This window comes from Cyclopterus lumpus, chromosome 15 (assembly GCF_009769545.1).
Source record: "Cyclopterus lumpus isolate fCycLum1 chromosome 15, fCycLum1.pri, whole genome shotgun sequence".
Lineage (NCBI taxonomy): Eukaryota > Metazoa > Chordata > Actinopteri > Perciformes > Cyclopteridae > Cyclopterus > Cyclopterus lumpus.
Window position 1 is genome coordinate 20,745,268 of NC_046980.1, and position 19,300 is coordinate 20,764,567.

At 44.0% G+C, this 19,300-nt stretch overlaps 2 protein-coding genes across 2 annotated transcripts in view; both read left to right on the top strand.

The window, feature by feature from the left end:
- The window catches only part of slc1a4 (solute carrier family 1 member 4), a 19,492-nt gene extending 1,121 nt beyond the window's left edge, over positions 1-18,371 (top strand). The window contains 7 exon segments of the mRNA XM_034551667.1: positions 8,693-8,735; positions 10,171-10,236; positions 12,301-12,467; positions 12,640-12,873; positions 13,610-13,804; positions 13,908-14,042; positions 14,774-18,371. Coding sequence (XP_034407558.1) covers positions 8,693-8,735; positions 10,171-10,236; positions 12,301-12,467; positions 12,640-12,873; positions 13,610-13,804; positions 13,908-14,042; positions 14,774-15,014 — 1,081 coding nt within the window. The 3' untranslated portion in view covers positions 15,015-18,371.
- smap1 (small ArfGAP 1) overlaps positions 18,343-19,300 on the top strand; it is an 80,397-nt gene continuing 79,439 nt past the window's right edge. Inside the window, exon 1 of the mRNA XM_034551671.1 lies at positions 18,343-18,448. The gene's annotated coding sequence lies outside the window, so the exon portion shown is untranslated. The remainder of the gene's footprint in view (positions 18,449-19,300) is intronic.

Consider the following 19,300-nt stretch of genomic DNA (forward strand, 5'->3'; position numbering starts at 1 on the left):
ATCGCCCCACCTTGCATCACCCCACGTTGCATCGCCCCACCTTGCATCACCCCACGTTGCATCACCCCACGTTGCATCGCCCCACCTTGCATTGCCCCACCTTGCATTGCCCACCTTGCATTGCCCCACCTTGCATTGCCCCCCTTGCATCGCCCCACCTTGCATTGCCCCCCTTGCATTGCCCCACCTTGCATCGCCCCACCTTGCATTGCCCCCCTTGCATTGCCCCACCTTGCATCGCCCCACCTTGCATTGCCCCCCTTGCATCGCCACATGTTGCATTGCCCCCCTTGCATCGCCCCAGTTGCATCGCCCACGTTGCATCGCCCCACGTTGCATCGCCCCACGTTGCATTGCCCCCCTTGCATCGCCCCACCTTGCATTGCCCCCTTGCATTGCCCCCCTTGCATCGCCCCCGTTGCATCGCCCCACGTTGCATCGCCCCACCTTGCATTGCCCCCCTTGCATTGCCCCCCTTGCATCGCCCCACTTGCATCGCCCCACCTTGCATTGCCCACGTGCATCGCCCCACCTTGCATCACCCCATGTTGCATCGCCCCGTGTTGCATCACCCCACATTTTTTTACGTTACCTAAAGGCCACCGTAGTTATCCGACACGTCCGGAAAGTGAGCTTGGAGTCGAGGGGTATTCACTTAGTTGCAATCTGCAACCTCACCACTAGATGTCACTAAATCCTGCACACTGGCCTTTAATCGATTTATCGCTATACTATATATAATGTAGTGCGTTTTCTGGTGATTCAATAGTTAAATAGTACATATGAAATAACCACATGGTTTTGTATACTGTAGTTCTGAATTAAATACTCGACAAATGAAAGGTGTTTTCTAATTGAATTGAGAACGTGGGTGCAAATAAAAGTGTCAATTCTTTTCCTTTTTTCAAAGTAATCCCTTTTTCTGAGAAATATGAGTTAAGATGAGCTTGTTCTCCGGCCTTTTACTCACTTAGTTATGATACCCACATTACTGAGGATTATTTATCAAAAACCTCACCTCACTGTAAATAATATGTGAAAACATCCAACAGTCGACCCTAGAATATCTTTGCGTTATCGAGGTAATTGGCCAAAAATGTTGTGATTTTTGGTTTTCTCCATACTCAAATCCTTTCCACCACACGCAGCTCAGTCAGCGCTGGACATTAAATAACCTAATTTGAAGTATTTGTACTTGTCGTACTTTTACTCAAGTGAACTATCTAAGTGCGTCCAGCATGCAGCTTCGAGCAATGCTGAAGTGATACTTAGTCAGGCTTTCCTTCTTGCTCGGCCTCTTAAACTGAAAAGAAAAAAGGGCATGTTGGACCAAGATTGAGTGGGCACCATAATGCAAAGATTTTCTTTTTCTGTTTTTTTCCTTCCGTTTTTGGCCTTTTTTTAAGTGCAGTGCAGGGCCTTTTTAAGGAGCAGGGCAAAGGTGGACAAACCAAGTCCAGAAACCTCCAGCCACTGGCTCGTTCAGGAACCCTGTCCAGGAGGCGTCCTAATAAGAAGTTCCCACGGTGTGAGGGAAAGCTGACACCTGCTGAAAGACCGCAGTGTATTTTGAGGACGGGGGGAAAAAAGAGGTGGAGGGATAGCACCGCGTAGTACGGACTGAAACACGGACTGCTGCAGTCAGCATTTATCCATTATCACAAAAGCAGGTGGACAGGCTGATTTTATTTCCCAGTCTTGTTTAGAGTTTATATTTGTTCTGGTGACCAGTTGCTCAAAACATTCCAGGAAGGATTAGAACCAGCACAGGATTCTAAACTATTATGCTTAATGCATTTGGACTGACAGTTTGAGGTCTGCAAGATCATTTTCATCCACTGAGGTTATAAATACCAGTCAGGGCATAGAAGTGTTGAACCTTGGCGGGGCCTTGGATGAGGTAACTTTCAGTCCAAATATTGTCTTCATCAGCTCCTTTGGATGATTCCTCTGTCAACACACTCTCTCCTTTCTTGGACAAACAGGTGTCAGAATCTCCCTTTGAACGTATATTTGAACTGGAAAAAGCTCAATTCCATTCTTTAAACAAAATCTATCCGCGGCCGCCTAATTTCTTCAAGATCTCAAACAAATGATCTCAAATGTAACTAATTTGAACAAAAAACATTGACGGTAACACAACTACACACAAACTGTCCAATAAAAGGAGATTTCTGTTTGTGTCCAGCGCGAAACAAAGTCAGCAGTGACTTATTTAACTTATGTACTTAACTAAAGCCAGTTACTTTAGTTATGTAAAAAAAAAGATTAAAATGTTGTTATTTTAGAATTATTTAACACACCAAGGAGACTGCTGTTCGCTACGGAACCTACGACCTTAACTAATATTCCACTGTTTGTTATGTAACTTACATCCTAAACTAATGCTATTGACATACGTCACGTAACAAATACTTATTTTGACACAGGAGACCGCTGTTTGTTGCCTAACTTATTTTCTTAAATAATACCAGTTGCGCAACAAACGTACCTATTTGACATAATAAACGTTCAAACTTGAACCCAAACGGCGCACTTTTCCCAAACCTAACCAAGTAGTTCTGTTGCCAAAGATTCTGCACAGCAGTGGCGCATTTGTAAGAAGAACGCATGAAAAATAACAAATAACCTTTCCTAAAATATCATGCAAACTGTTGTACGATACGTTGATTAAACGTCACAATCATGGGAATAAAGGTAAATAAATTGAATTAGCGCTCTTTTTCACTTTGCTGACAACAAAGAAAACACTTTTCAGCAGCTGGAGATGGATGAAATTCTAGTTATAGTAAAATAATATGTTTATATATGACGATACATATCTTATATAGAATTAATCTTAATTTTGAAACGTATGTCCAGCTATTAGAGAAAACTCCTAAACTGTTGCAATAAGTGTTTGACTGTATGCATAGAGCCCCCTTAGAATCCCTGGATAACTCTCTTCTGCTGCCTTTAATTAAAAGGATCAGGAACAATGTTCGGCTTCATTTAATTAGGAAAATCAAGTTGTTACGTAACAGCTTTTTTTTAAAAAAGCAGTCCGCAAAGAGGAGGCAGTGGGGCTCCCGTTGGTGAAAAGCATGCCAGCTCCCAGCTCTGCTTTCCCAGAGTTAATCTAGATCCTCACCTCGATCATGTGACAGCAGGAAAGCTGATCGCCTTCGAGGAGAGAAGAAGAGTATGAAACCTTGTGTGGGTGCAAACATTTAACCAAAGCAATCGTATTTTTTAGCAGCAGAAGAAATGACAAAGTGCCCGTGTCATGACTCCCTGCCATGTGTGGTCAGTGTGGCTGACATATTTTAACATCCGAAGCAGCGTTTGGCCCCTGGACTGAAGTCAGAGTTGACGGGGGTCATGGGGTTATGGACGGAAGTGCTTGTTCTGGCCATTGGAATAGATGAGAGCAAAGTCTGTACTTCTTTGCACAATACGGTGTGGCCACAGTGGATGAAGTTACAACAAACACACTAATACACGGAAAAAAAAGACCTGCGGGCTTCCCGTAATCCCTGTCTGTTGACTTTACATTAGTGAAAATAAAATCTCTCAAGTCTGAGGCGCAGCTAACGGTCCTAACAGCGCACACGGTGTTAACAGTGCAAACAGCGGCGACCCATTTGCCTATACAAACAAAGCACAGAGTAGCTCAGATAACAACACACACAGAAAGAGAGCGACTTCCCTCTCGGCTCAGGTAGACATTACTCCGATTGTCTCGTAGTGAACCTTTAAACCTGCTAAAGAACTTCATATTAGCATTTTGTGTAAGACGCCGCTACAGAGCTCACCGGGTTGCTATGGCAGCAGACTGTTGAATACAAATTGATAGGTTAAATTGTGAGTTAAGAATAACCACATTGATTTACATTATTCATTGGTTTTATTACATTGTATGTCAGCTGATTTTAAAGTTAAGTTATAGCTACATTTTCTGAAAGCAGCAGCATCTCATGCTTTTCAATTGAGGTTCACCAGTTGACTGGATGCTTTCTAGTTCAAATGCTACAAACTGGCCCGATGGCAATGATTTCAGTCATTCTTCGGTGAGGGAAGTCTGTTTACTTGCGATGCCTTTATTGCTCTAACCAGGAAGAAAATGCATGTGGAGATGCAAGTTTAACAACATTTGCTAATATATAACATTTCTTTAATGGTTTAAAGTTTTTACCTACATATACTGGAAATTTGACCTTCCTTTGAAAGGCCTACAGTTGGATAAAAGGCCCAGCCTCTACAGGCTCAAGCGCCTGTGCTGTCATGGGGGGAAAGAACCAAACGTTGAACATCAGATGCATGGAAATTGCAGCCTGGGACTGTGAAGGCAGGCAAATAACCCCTCAGCTATTGCACAAATTGTTTTTATTGTTGGTAACAAACATGCACTAACCTAACTTGATCTTTGTGAGTTGAGGACGAGCTGAAGTCACATTAAAGCACAGGTGTCAAACACAAGGCCACGCCACGTCATTTTATGTGGCTTGAAAGAGATATGATCACCTTTTCTTAAAAAAATGTAAGAAATTAAATCCTGTGCTTTTATTTTGAAGTAAATTTTTTCTGCAGCGGAGTGCCGTCTGTTCACTCTCTGCGTTCACACCAAAAGAGAAGCAAACTCTCGCGTGAGTTTACTCGTGATGATTCACTTCATTCCCGCGCCGGAGAGGGGGCGTGTCTTATCGCCATGGAAACAGATCATTACCGCCATCCACCATGGAAGAAATAACCACTATTTGTACATGTTGTGCAAGTCCCACACACGTCGGACCATCAAGCCCTCGTGTCTGGTTTCATAATATTAATATGATATATTATATATAATCTTATGACGGACGCTTCCAGACGATCAATTTATCCTCCATAATTTATCCTCCATAATTTATCCTCCATAATTTTCAACAACTGCATGACGTCAGTGAAGTCAGGCGGAGCATCTCAACGCTGATTGGCTGTAACGACACAGCCTCACGCACACAGCCTCACGCACACAGCCTCACGCACAAAGCCTCACGCACACAGCCTCACGCACAAAGCCTCACGCACACAACCTCACGCACACAGCCTCACGCACAAAGCTTCACGCACACAGCCTCACGCACACAGCCTCACGCACACAGCCTCACGCACAAAGCCTCACGCACACAGCCTCACGCACACAGCCTCACGCACAAAGCCTCACGCACACAGCCTCACGCACACAGCCTCACGCACAAAGCCTCACGCACACAGCCTCACGCACAAAGCCTCACGCACACAGCCTCACGCACACAGCCTCACGCACAAAGCCTCACGCACACAGCCTCACGCACACAGCCTCACGCACACAGCCTCACGCACACAGCCTCACGCACAAAGCCTCACGCACACAGCCTCACACACACAGCCTCACGCACAAAGCCTCACATACAAAGCCTCACGCACACAGCCTCACGCACAAAGCCTCACGTACAAAGCCTCACGCACACAGCCTCACGTACAAAGCCTCACGCACACAGCCTCACGCACACAGCCTCACGCACAAAGCCTCACGCACAAAGCACACAGCCTCACGCACAAAGCCTCACGTACAAAGCCTCACGCACAAAGCCTCACATACAAAGCCTCACGCACACAGCCTCACGCACAAAGCCTCACGCACAAAGCCTCACGCACACATCCTCACGCACACAGCCTCACGCACAAAGCCTCACGCACACAGCCTCACGCACACAGCCTCACGCACATAGCCTCACGCACAAAGCCTCACGCACACAGCCTCACGCACACAGCCTCACGCACACAGCCTCACGCACACAGCCTCACGCACACAGCCTCACGCACACAGCCTCACGCACACAGCCTCACGCACATAGCCTCACGCACAAAGCCTCACGCACACAGCCTCACGCACACAGCCTCACGCACACAGCCTCACGCACAAAGCACACAGCCTCACGCACAAAGTCTCACGTACAAAGCCTCACGCAATACTATCAAACTTATTGTTGTATACTTGAATCTTTTTAAATTGCACTTGTTGTTTAATTAATTTAGAGATTGTGGATAAAAGCTGCTCCTCAAGACACTGACTTGTTTCCATAGTAACGTTGGTTCATAGATTCAGTGAGTGAGCCATAAGTTACATCATTTAAACTTCTCACTAGACTTTTTTATTTCATGTTTGAGCATGAAAGCACTGTTGAGTGTTTTTTTAAAGTCTGAAGTTACTGAATAGTTATGTATGTTCTATTACCTCGTGTCCTTAAGATGCACTTTTTGTTTTATAATTTACTGTAAAGGGAATATTCCTAACTATTTTTTTTGTGCATGGGGGGTCCGACAGCCAGAACAGTGGAGAACCACTGCCCCAGACCAGTAGAGAACCACTGCCTCAGACCAGTGGAGAACCACTGCCCCAGACCAGTTGAGAACCACTGCCCCAGACCAGTAGAGAACCACTGCCCCAGACCAGTTGAGAACCACTGCCCCAGACCAGTAGAGAACCACTGCCTCAGACCAGTGGAGAACCACTGCCCCAGACCAGTAGAGAACCACTGCCCCAGACCAGTTGAGAACCACTGCTCCAGACCAGTAGAGAACCACTGCCTCAGACCAGTAGAGAACCACTGCCTCAGAACAGTGGAGAACCACTGCCTCAGAACAGTGGAGAACCACTGCCTCAGACCAGTTGAGAACCACTGCTCCAGACCAGTAGAGAACCACTGCCCCAGACCAGTTGAGAACCACTGCCTCAGACCAGTAGAGAACCACTGCCTCAGAACAGTGGAGAACCACTGCCTCAGAACAGTGGAGAACCACTGCCTCAGACCAGTTGAGAACCACTGCTCCAGACCAGTAGAGAACCACTGCCCCAGACCAGTTGAGAACCACTGCCTCAGAACAGTGGAGAACCACTGCCCCAGACCAGTAGAGAACCACTGCCCCAGACCAGTTGAGAACCACTGCTCCAGACCAGTAGAGAACCACTGCCTCAGACCAGTAGAGAACCACTGCCTCAGAACAGTGGAGAACCACTGCCTCAGAACAGTGGAGAACCACTGCCTCAGACCAGTTGAGAACCACTGCTCCAGACCAGTAGAGAACCACTGCCCCAGACCAGTTGAGAACCACTGCCTCAGACCAGTAGAGAACCACTGCCTCAGAACAGTGGAGAACCACTGCCTCAGAACAGTGGAGAACCACTGCCTCAGACCAGTTGAGAACCACTGCTCCAGACCAGTAGAGAACCACTGCCCCAGACCAGTTGAGAACCACTGCCTCAGAACAGTGGAGAACCACTGCCTCAGAACAGTGGAGAACCACTGCTCCAGACCAGTAGAGAACCACTGCTCCAGACCAGTAGAGAACCACTGCCCCAGACCAGTAGAGAACCACTGCCTCAGAACAGTGGAGAACCACTGCCTCAGAACAGTGGAGAACCACTGCCTCAGAACAGTGGAGAACTACTGCTTCAGACCAGTAGAGAACCACTGCCCCAGACCAGTGGAGAACCACTGCCTCAGACCACTTGAGAACCACTGCCTCAGAACAGTGGAGAACCACTGCTCCAGACCAGTAGAGAACCACTGCCCCAGACCAGTGGAGAACCACTGCCTCAGACCAGTTGAGAACCACTGCCTCAGAACAGTGGAGAACCACTGCCTCAGAACAGTGGAGAACTACTGCTTCAGACCAGTAGAGAACCACTGCCCCAGACCAGTGGAGAACCACTGCCTCAGACCAGTTGAGAACCACTGCCTCAGAACAGTGGAGAACCACTGCCCCAGAACAGTGGAGAACCACTGCCTCAGAACAGTGGAGAACCACTGCTCCAAACCAGTAGAGAACCACTGCCCCATTCATAAGCAGTAAATTAATTATGTTATGTGAAGTGTTGGCCTGTCCAATTAGACCAATACTTTTATGAAGGATGAGAAAGACAACTATCCATGTTTAGATTTGTTATTTTTAATATCCAGGTCTTTAAAGTCCTGAACCAGCAGGAAAAAACAACCCTGTCTGTCAAAATGACATTCTCATACAACTAAACTTTACTCTCATTGAAGTTTCGAGGGACACTTTTTTTCCTCCCTGACTACAGTCTCTGTAGTTAACATTGTAAATTGACATGGAACCAATAAAACAAACACTGCAAAACTACCTGGCTAGGTTCAGTAAAAATTAGTTTGTCTTACAGATGAAACAAAAACACTTGGTTATGTTCAGCCAACAAAAGGACGTCGTCCACACCGAAACTTCTGAGGACTCATTTGAAAACCATTTGTGATGCGTACCAAAACAACATATTTCACGACAAAATACTTTGCGCTCAAAACGTAGTTCAATACTCAATTGTGCCGTATGGGGAGGTCGTTTTTTGTTGTTGTTTTTTTAAGAAAAGGCTGGGAAAAACACAATAACTGAACTAAGCATCATCTTTCATTTTTCATGAACGTGTCTTGAATAGGAAATATGACTTGAACAATCAGCAGAACAACTTCTCTGTCAGGGAATTTAGGGAGCAGTGGACGTCATGGAAGGTCCTGGGAGAACAATTTATCAATCATCAATCCAGGTTCTGGAAGACTTCCAGAGTACAGCTGCTTTTTCAACAGACCACAGGCTTAAATATTACCAAAGGTCTTCGTCAATTACAAATATCAAAGAGATTCTGTGGAGCTCACTCGTTTTTTTTCTCTTTCTTTCACAGGAATTTATTCCCATCGAACTTGGTGGCTGCTGCTTTCCGTTCTGTGAGTGCCAGCACGCCACTCCCTCACCGCACCACATTTGACACTTTTTATTTTTCTCAACTAACTGTGAACTGTGGGACTGTTCATCAAAATTAATTTCACCATGCGGATGCTGCTCCATGTTCATTTACAGCGGCAGTAAATCTACTAAGGACTACTAAAAGAGACTGCTGCCCTCCCCTGCCCGCTAAAACGATTCTTCTCCTTGTCCCTAACCAGCCGTTACCATGGCGAAGCCATTCCATTCTAGCCAGCCTAGCAACCTCTCCTCGGCTCGCTGCTCTTGAACGCGGCGGCCCGCTCCGCTTCCTAGAATTATGATCACGGCTGTTAAGGCTCAAATAAGAACCAGGAAAGTTCAATATTTGGGGATGCATTGAGACACGATGGCTTTGCACACACGAAAAGCCAGAGTACGCACTCAGACACGCACTCACACACTGGCGCATCAGAACAGATTGCCTCAAACTTGCCTTAAAAACAGGCCATTTTTTTATATTATTATACAATTATAAACTCACAAACAAGCGAGTGACTTCTCACGGGGAGAGGAAATGGAGTTTCAAAGCAGCCGGGTCGCATACTTCAATATTCACCCCCACCAGCCCCCCTGTGGAATGGGTCCAACTGTGGATTAAACCAAGAAAGCAGAGAAGAGGGGAGATTAACACAACATGACAAGCAGCTAGCTGCTTAAACAGACGTGTGCGATTTTTGCCTGTGGGTAATGCTGCCTTTTTTAGTTTCATGACTATAGTCAGGTACTGTATGATTCTGAATGCCATAGTATGTTTCAAGAATCTACAGCCTCATTTAAAGTCCGATCTGTCAACATGTCAGACACCTTCATCCCAGAGGGGGCTTTTTAAAGAAATGCAAAGAGAGTGGGGGCATTGTTGCAGCCTTGGTTGTTCCTGCTGAAAAGCGGTGTGGACCTGCACTTCAACTCCGTGCACATGCTGCATTCCTCATGAGAGCAATGCACAGACGTTGTTCTAAAGTAGTGTCATTTCTTTCCACCATTGTCATTGCCGATAAAACGAAGCTCAGCTAAATTAGAAAAATCCACTATGCACATCTGCGCAATCGGTATAAAAGTTTTGTTGTTGTTGTAAACACCACAACTTCTCAACCATCCAAAACTAAACTTTATCCACACTTTCATTTGACAGCATTTAAGTGCTGCTCTGATTGAAATTGATATAGGGGTTTGACATTTTGTGGGAATACATTTACTACATTATTTTCAGAACGTGAGATGAGAACCATGTCTGTGGGTTAAGGATTAGCTTAGCTTAGCTTATCCTAAAGACTGGAAACAAGGGGGAAAACAACTTGTTTCGCTCTGTCCAACGCGACAATGTACGATACAGAAATTTGTGACTGAACCGCCCCACAAAATTAACCATAATATTTTCTTCCCCTTATGTTGCAGTATGCCACTGACTACAAGATGGTCGCCGTAGGGAACGACACCAATGGGACAACACTTTATCAAAAGGTATGAACTGGAAGCATCCCATGCATACAGTCACACACACAACACACACACACACACACACACACAGTAGTATTGCCCCCGTGCCACTCAGGCGGTCTCTGAAATGTGTCTTACAGTTGCATCTTTTATAATGGCCAGCAGGTGACGTCTCCTCTGGTTGCAAAGGGAGGTCAGATTGTATAGATTTGTATTTGAAAATTACACTTCATCTCATTTTATTTAATACCTCAGTAAACATTGCAAACAGGGGCATTTAGGGCGCGGCTAATTTGGGATTCACTGGTCGCTAGTTGTCCGGTTTGATGTGTTTTGATCTTTGACCTTTTCAGTGTGTTTTTCAGTTCGGCGTTCAATTGTATTTAACTCCACCTCCTCGAGTAACTTCGAGTTGCAAAAAAAACCCAAGATGGCGACAGCCAAACTCAAGGCTTCAAAATGTCCGTCTACAAACCAACGGGTGACACCACGGTGACCTCGTGCACTTCTAATATACAGTCTACGGTGACACCCTGCAGTTGCCATTTGCTGATCCCCTGGTTGCTATTCTATTGGTACAAAGTGAATTTGATTAAAGAAAACTTGATAAAGCTGTCAAATAGAAAAAAATAAAATAATAATAATATAATAAAATAAACTGAATTGAATTGAATAACTGAGCTTCCTCAGAATCATACAGAGGTGCAATTTGACTTTTGATCCATTATTTGCAGTACTTGTTTGTGTTGGGAGATAAAAGGTTTGACAGTCTGGCTCCATGTAACACTAATAGGTTAAATGTGACAATGTGGTCAAGGCTGAAACGTGGGTCAGTGAGGCTTTCCCTCACTGACCCAGTATGAGGGAACAGTTGGGGGATCTGATCTTGGCATCGGCCCACGGTATGTGTCTGTCGTGGGCCATGCTGGACTGTCCTCCCCCACCCCCCAGGGGATGAAGCTGGTGGAGCTGTGGGAGCGCTCTCGAACAATGGAAGGGGATTGAGCTCAGGATTTGTTCCTGTCCTTATTTGTTATCCATCATCCAGTTCATTGAATCCTTCAACTGTCCCCAGACCAACGCACCTACACACGCATACTGGGTAGCGAGAGGTGCTGTATAAACTACTGCAGGATATATCAACACTGTTGTTTGACAGGCCTCCACCGCCATACTGAAAGGCTACAAATGCTTACAGGCTTACAGTATGTGTTGTCCAGACCAAAATATTTTCAACGCAATACAACCTTGTACAGACAGTCATGGTCCCCATAGGGTTAACCCCAAATACTTTAGTTATCCCCTGACTTAGAGTAAGATCTCTATCTATTGGATGGATTGGCCCGAAACTTGGCAAAGACATTCATGGTTCCTGGACACTGTGATGTGATGACTGGATGACCACTGATTGCCTTGAACCTTGATGCAGACAATGATGTTTCCGGCAGGATTATTCTTGGGTAGTCTTCTTAAATGTTCTCGTAGCGCCATCATCCGGTCAATTTTGTATGTATTCTATACTCCTATAGACTTCTATATGACTGAATACCTGCAAAACTAACGATATCAGAGACTGCTGTACTTCCAGTGCTAACAAGCAAATGTGCTAACACGCTGCTAAACCGGCTGCTAAACTCCAGCATGTTGACATTGTTAGCATGTTGACATTGTTAGCATGCTGACGTAAGCATTTAGCTGAAAGACACACTGTTCTTAAGTACAGCTAACAGCGCCGTTAGCATTGTTTAATTCTTGTTTGAATTAATTTTGAAAGGCTTTCCTAAAGCAAAGGATGGTTTCGTTCAATAGTGAAAATATTTATTTTATGTCACACCGCTGTTCAATTAATGTCGTTAGCTGCTAAGTAGCGCGTTTTTCTAAGACTGTTGCTCTCAGTGTTTAACGACATTTTCAATGAAATGATGCCCATGTGAAAAGTAATACATCATCTCACCAAACCAAATTCAACAGTTGAACTTTCTGTGCGATAGTCCGCTCGCGTTTTGTCTGTTTTTCCACGTTCATTTGAACCTTCAGCGTCTCCTCCAGTCTGACTCTGCTGTGTGTGTGTGTGTTTTTTTTTTGTAGGTGCCTATTGGTACCGAAACAGATGGCATGAACATCCTAGGGCTGGTGTTATTTGCCATGGTGTTCGGCGTGGCGCTGAGGAAGCTGGGAGATGAGGGGGAAGAACTCATCCGGTTCTTCAACGCCTTTAATGAGGCCACCATGGTGCTGGTGTCCTGGATCATGTGGTGAGTGAATGCGTGTGGGATAACCTAGTGGTGTCGAGAGCGGTATAGTTCAGACTGCATCTGATGGTATCTGGTGGAGAATACTCATGAGGAAGCAGGCACTGACTGTACTAAACATTTGATATCGTTGTCATCACACACTCTGTTAATGCTCACCTCTTTTGTTTCTCAGGTACATCCCTTTTGGCATCATGTTCCTGGTGGGCAGTAAGATTGTTGAGATGGAAGATGTGGTTCTTCTGGTCACCAGTCTGGGGAAATACATCTTCGCTTCGATCCTGGGACACGTCATCCACGGGGGAATCGTCCTGCCCCTCATCTACTTTGGCTTCACACGCAAGAACCCCTTCAGTTTCCTGTCAGGCCTCATCACGCCCTTCACCACGGCCTTCGCCACCTGCTCCAGGTACACTGTCACGTCACACTGTACCCAGATGAACATTTCAGTGAAATGTCAATTGTGCATGTCTAAGCCTATTGCACATTTATGGTAAGGCCCACAGTAATGAAAGTAGTAAAAGGTTGACCCTTTTCAGCGTTACCTTGGAGACGCTGCTCTTTCCTCGAGCTAGCTTTACATCCGCAGGAATTTGTACACAATGAACTGAGGATATTCATGCTTTGCAAAGGGCATAAACTTTCCTTGTGTGCCACGTAAAAAACTTTAAATTTGCAATACGACAATGGGCCGATTTCCATGAAATTTATGGAACACATCCGTGCTCCTCGGGGGATAAACCCTAAAGAGTTCAGTGACCCCACATTTGCCTTTTATGTAGCACCACAGTCAATAAATACTTAAACATTTCAACCCCAAAAAATGGGTAAGGCTCTAAAAAATAATGTGGGTAAAGAGGGAAGGGGGATGACATGTAGAATCAGAAACATTGTGTGAGCATGTGGAATGCGGCCCAACAACTCGACTATCAGGTCACCCCACGATAATACAATATATAGAGCGTCATACAGCCTCTTTAAGAGTCCTTTGCATAGTGAGTGTCACAAAAAAATGTTTTAATGGCAAACTAGATGGCAAACACTCACAATCCTCATCTGTTAATTAATTGCAACTATTAATGGTATTAGTTTCCCCTCGATGGCTGGTAAAGATTATGCTCTATCCCTCTCCATTTGCTCACCAGCTCAGCAACTCTGCCCTCTATGATAAAATGTGTGGAAGAGAACAACGGTGTGGACAAGCGCATCAGCCGCTTCATCCTCCCCATCGGGGCCACCGTCAACATGGACGGGGCGGCCATATTCCAGTGCATTGCTGCCATCTTCATCGCTCAGCTCAACAATTTTGAACTGAACGCCGGGCAGATCTTCACCATCCTGTGAGAAGACAACACACACACAGGACTGTTCGGACATTTCCCAACAAGAGGTCAACTTTCTAGTACTATATAATTCATACGATTATTTCTTCATTTATCATAGGGTCACAGCCACGGCCTCGAGTGTGGGAGCAGCCGGCATCCCAGCCGGCGGCATCATCACCATCGCCATCATCCTTGAGGCCATTGGCCTGCCGACCAACGACCTGTCCCTCATGCTGGCTGTAGACTGGATTGTGTGAGTAAAGCCACACATGCCTGCACACAAGTAGGGGAAACGAGACTGGAGTTCTCAACTGTTATGCCAACAGGAGGAAATGGAGAGAAGCAGTTTGAACAAATATAAGTCTTTTTTATTTAAACCTTTATTTAACCAGGTGAGTCCCATAGAGATTAAAAATCTCTTTTTCGAGGGTGACCTGGTCAAGACAGGCAACAGCATAAGAAACAGATAGTTAAAAAAAAAAATTTTAAAACACAGAACAAGACAAGTTAAAAGAAACTAAAAGTTAAGAGACAGTGACATAACAGAGTTAATTTAAGAAACATTGACATTTTTGGGAACATGCCTCCATTTCTTTCATTTTATATTTAAAACCAGTAAGTGACAATCAACATTGAACAACATGAACAAGTTGAGATAAATAATCTGTTTCACAAGACAGGTGTGCCAACGTCTGGCTATCAAAGTCACTTCTGGGTTTATTTTCTCCTTAAAAAACATCTGAGTTTCCAAAGATAAGACCCTATACCTTGTGCAGTTTGATTCTGTGTAGTCGCTGGCGGGGTCCGATGAGAAGTGTGTTCCGCTCCTGTCAGGGCTTTCTTTTAGTTTTATTAATGAGGAATTACTGTACCTTCAAAAACGAGTTCAAACACAAATACAAGCAGCTTAAAACAAAAGAAAAAACGATTTGTGGTCATGTCCGTCTCCTCCAAATGTTTGCTCTTGGTCCACTTGGTGTGCAGGGATCGCACCACCACGGTGGTGAATGTGGAGGGCGACGCTCTGGGCGCCGGGATCCTCCACCACATCAACCAGCAGGAGATGAAGAAGAAGCAGGAGCAGCAGCAGCAGCAGGCGGAGCTGGCGGAGGTCCGGGTGGAGGCGGTGGCCAACGTTCAGGCGGAGGAGGAGACCTCGCCACTCGTCACGCACCAAACCAAAGCCTCAGCGGCCATGTCGGAAGCCATCGAGTCTGTCCTGTGAACTCAGCGAGACTTTTGAGTTTTTCTTGCCCCCTGACCTTTTTTTGACCTTTCGGTACTTCTGATGTTGCTGCTGACGGGACAACCGTTCTGACTCTTTTTAATAAACAAGGTCACCACTTGTGAGGGAGGTGCCAGATAGTAACAGTCTGCCTCTCGAGCAGTCTACAGTACCTGCTGCTGTTGTGCTTTCAAAATGCGGTCACTTGATCTCATTAACTGAGTTACCATGAAATAATCTTAACCCAGACTAGGATATAAAGAATTTGTGAATTATTAATTCGGAAAACATTTCCTCAATTTACCTAAAAGTTTTTTTTAGTTTTTTTTTTTACTTGAGTTCAACATTTTTATATTTTTTACATTTTGATTAAGGCATTTTGTGATAAACAGTGACAGAGACACATTATGTGTAAAATATCCCTAAAACATTCCCATAAATGTCGTAGTTGCAATTGTCTGCTGTGCTGTGCTCATGGCCATACGTTTGTACATTAGAGCATCGTCATGCGCATTTCTTTGTTTTTATCTTCAAACAGCAAATGCAACAATCACCATTAACTGTAGAACACTAACAACTCACCAAATGCTGATAAGTTTCTGTCTTAACTTAATTACACGATTCGGGATCCCTGTCCTCATGTATTTGCATTTTATTTGTTCAGCTCATTGGCTTTACATTCTTTGCTGGACGAAAAGTGCAAATATTTTGAGTCAAATCAGAAGGAAAAAGACAACAGTTTTGACTTATTATTTCCCAGCTGATATCAGCATTTTCCAAGCGCGCTCCTCTAATTTTTGTAATGGAAGCAATTTATGGTTGCTTTGTAATTTGCTCGTTGAGTCTGTGTCGTCTACTAATAATGGCTACACACTGACTACTCAGTCGTCTCAGCTAGCTAGCTATCAAAAGTTTCAAAATCAATCAGCAGTTTTTTAATTGGGAATTGGGTAAACTGAAAATTTGTTTGTGTTGGTATCTTTCTTACCAATCTGTTACAAAATACACTCTAACAATACATTAATGTTCGGATTTATTTATAAAGGTGGCCTTGCTAATTAGTTTTGAGGAATGCGTTACTAGGGAGTCTGAAAAGTAGCTAGTAGTAGTAGTAGTATTTGTTTGTTTTGGACTTTGTTTGCTAGCTAATTAGCCAGCTAAAGCAAATGTTAACATCAGCTAACTATGATTGTTGCTCTAATTTCTTAGCTAATGTTTGCTGAGCTAACATATCAGGTGTTTAGACTAAGTTGTTTTTAGCTTACCTGATACTCGAGTTAGCTAGCGATTGTAACAAACTAAACAGATAGAATGAAAAGATTGATTCATATCTGCTCCCAGTCAAAAATAGGACAGAAATAAATATTTCCAGTCCCGCTGAGATAGCAAACAAGCTACGTAAATGCCATCCGCTATTGTTGTCCAAAAGCTAAAGACCTCCAAAATGGTGGAGAACTATTTGAAGGCATCTTTATGCGGGTTGTGTATAGAAGGTAACCAACAAGTTGTGAAACTTTCACGAGATGATCGAAGGTTAGGCATTGACATTGAATGGTTATGGTTATTGAGCTTGAACGATTACAGTTATTTACCCTGAATGAGTAAGGTTATTGACCGTGAATGGTTAAGGTTATTGACCGTGAATGGTTACAGTTATTGACTTTGAATGGTTAAGGTTACTGACCTTGAATGGTTAGGGTTAGTGACCTCAAATGATTAAGGTTATTGACGTTGTGGGGTAGAGTTTAGGCATTTACCATGGAAGTTTTGTGAGAGTTTTTGTGTTTCTGCAACTTGTGGGATACCTTCTAGACACGGCCCTTGATGAGCTCACGGAATGCTGACATAATCTTGATGAAGGTTGTGTCTAGAATGTGAAATTATCAGGGAATGCTAAGTTTAGGCATAGACCTCAAATGTTCTAAGGCTAGACATGGAGCTCCAATGGTTATGGTTATGCATTGACCTCCAATGGTTACGGTTAGGATAAGTTCTCTGGCAGCGAGTCTGGCGAGAGTGCCTTCTAGACATGGTCCTTGAAGACATTTTCATGTGACATAATTACAGTTGATCAAACGCTAGTTTGCAAGTAATTTGTTCGTCAAGAAAACACTCCAGTCTCCCAGATATTCAATGTATGGTTGTCAGTAGTTCAGGATTGAGAAATCCCAGAAAATCCACAAAAAAAGAAAATCAAAGCTTCATCAAATGTTTACAGGCAAAAACTGGACCCAAAATGTACGATGAGTTCACATCTCATTGTACATTATTTTCCCGTGAATCCACTCTTTGATTGTTTCAGAGGCTTGCATCATCATAAAAGCCTAGAAGTGTATTTTAATTGTTTTACTGACGACTTACAGCATTTTTATTCAGTCTGTTTGATGCATAATTAACTGTGGTTGCTACTGTAGATCACTCGAAAGGGAACATTGGGCATTGCCATTATCATGGCTCGTTTTTCAAATGTAGATTTTCCCTGATCTAGAGATAAAAACGGTAAGACTGGATTTGCACCATGCCATAGTTGATGTCGATGCAGTATGGTATACAGTTTGGCATGAAGGAAACTGCCAAATTTCTGATGATTTAAGCAAAAAAAAAGTCTCCCTTTAGGATGCAGGCCTCTGCTGCCCTCTACTGGTGAAGGGCATTAGTGGGAAAGTAGTAAACTGAGGGTGACAGAGATCTTGGTTGGACCATTTCTGTGTCAATATTTCCTATTTATTTGATCCAACATTTATGGGGAACAACTGGTGGTGTGGCTGCTCCTGTGATATTATACTGTATTTTAATAGATGACGGAACATCATGTATGTGAACGTGAGTCGGGTGCTGCTTTAGTTTTGTATCATGGTCTGTACGTGGACACCGTCTGCCATTAAGAGAAAGTAAACTATAATTTCTTGTAATTTTAGATTGAACAGATTACTTCTCTAAGCTAACAAGTGCTCTGTTAACCTAAAGCTGTGTAACTAGATTTCGTTGAGTACATCTGCTACATGTGATGACACTAAATGAGGTACATGTACTTTATAAATACGTATATATTTGATATTATTTTATTGTAATTCTTTGTACTTTCTCCTTTTAACACTTTCTCAGTGTCAATTTTTGTATTGTGACTTTCGCCAGTATTTCTGATAACCTGCGGTCAGCAATGTACTTTAATTCCTGTTGTGTTGTTTTTTTTAGAAGTAGCTTCTGCCTTGATGTGCCATGTCAATGTGTAACACTGTTAACAGCTGTCTCTTTGCTGTTGGTCTTGCTGTCTGTCAACATTAAAAGTGATACAGTATGTTTTTCATGCAACCCAAACAAAAGGCTTCTCGTCTTTGTGCTCTTCCTCATTAGGGTCACATTGTTATTCGGGAGTCTCTGATTGAGTGCAGCTGAATGAAAAAGAACTAGAACTGCACATTTTCATGCAGCTGGTAAGTTCCCTTTCTCTTACCGTTGTAATAGCTACTCGGAAAGACTGAAGTGACATTTGTGATGCGTAAACACATAGATGACCATAATATGTCTGAATGTTCCTGCAGAAAGTCCTAGAGGGCGCCAGCAACGTGCATTAATGCAGCATCTAATGACGCCCGAGCTGATTCAAACTTAAGATGTACAGCTCTGACTTAGTATCATAAAATGGCACGACCCTTGGTGGCACGACATCCACCTGTGAACTGTTCTTAAATTTCTGTGCCAACAATCATTAACTGTTCCACTGCAGCAGTGGACACGGCCGAATTATGAGACAATGGGCCCCTGGGCACAGGAATGTAAAGGCCCCTCCTACATAAGCCTGAGAGCCGCATATTCAAAGAGATAACTTTTCGGCTGTTTTGCAACTCTTTGTAGTCGTTTATGCCTCTTTGTGGTTGTAATCTCTCTCTTTTTGGTCATCTTGTGTCGCTCTGTGGTCGTATTCTTTCTGTTTTACATCTCTTTTTGGTTACTTTGTGTCTCTCTTTGGTCATTTTGTGTCTCTTAGTGGTCTTATTCTGTCTCTTTATAGGTGTTTAACGGCTGTTTTTGGTTGTGGACTGTCTATTTTGGGTATCATGTGTCTCCTTTTGGTTATTGTGTGCCTTATTTTTGGTCATTTCCCATCCCTGTGGTAGTTTTGTGTCTCTTTGTGGTTGTTTAAAACTTCAAAACGGTTGGGCCTGTCGGCCTCTTCACAGTAGCCCATTCAGTAATCTTTGGTGGCTTTTTGGGTCCTTCAATCAGAGGATCGACGGTTCGATCCCCGGCTCCGCTGGCCCATGTCGACGTGTCGATGGGGAAGA